At 32.2% G+C, this 211-nt stretch overlaps 1 protein-coding gene across 1 annotated transcript in view; it reads left to right on the top strand.

Moving 5' to 3' along the window:
- LOC119586485 (transducin-like enhancer protein 4) overlaps positions 1–211 on the top strand; it is a gene marked incomplete in the record, with an annotated part of 158,632 nt that overhangs the window by 63,059 nt on the left and 95,362 nt on the right. Inside the window, 1 exon segment of the mRNA XM_037935222.1 lies at positions 121–183. Coding sequence (XP_037791150.1) covers positions 121–183 — 63 coding nt within the window.

Raw genomic sequence — 211 nt, forward strand, 5'->3', positions numbered from 1 at the left:
TACGCTGATTATATTTAACATAAAGTGTTTTTTTTCGCATTATTTAGTATTTAGTCTTATTCATCCCTTATTAAAAAAAAAAACATAATTGTTATCGTGTTTCTCTCTTCTCCTTTCCAGACTGAAATTGCAAAGCGATTGAATGCAATACTAGCTCAGATCATGCCCTTCTTATCCCAAGAGGTGAGTGTGTTGTTCTCTTGTTTTTGTC

This window comes from Penaeus monodon, chromosome 21 (assembly GCF_015228065.2).
Source record: "Penaeus monodon isolate SGIC_2016 chromosome 21, NSTDA_Pmon_1, whole genome shotgun sequence".
Classification (NCBI taxonomy): domain Eukaryota; kingdom Metazoa; phylum Arthropoda; class Malacostraca; order Decapoda; family Penaeidae; genus Penaeus; species Penaeus monodon.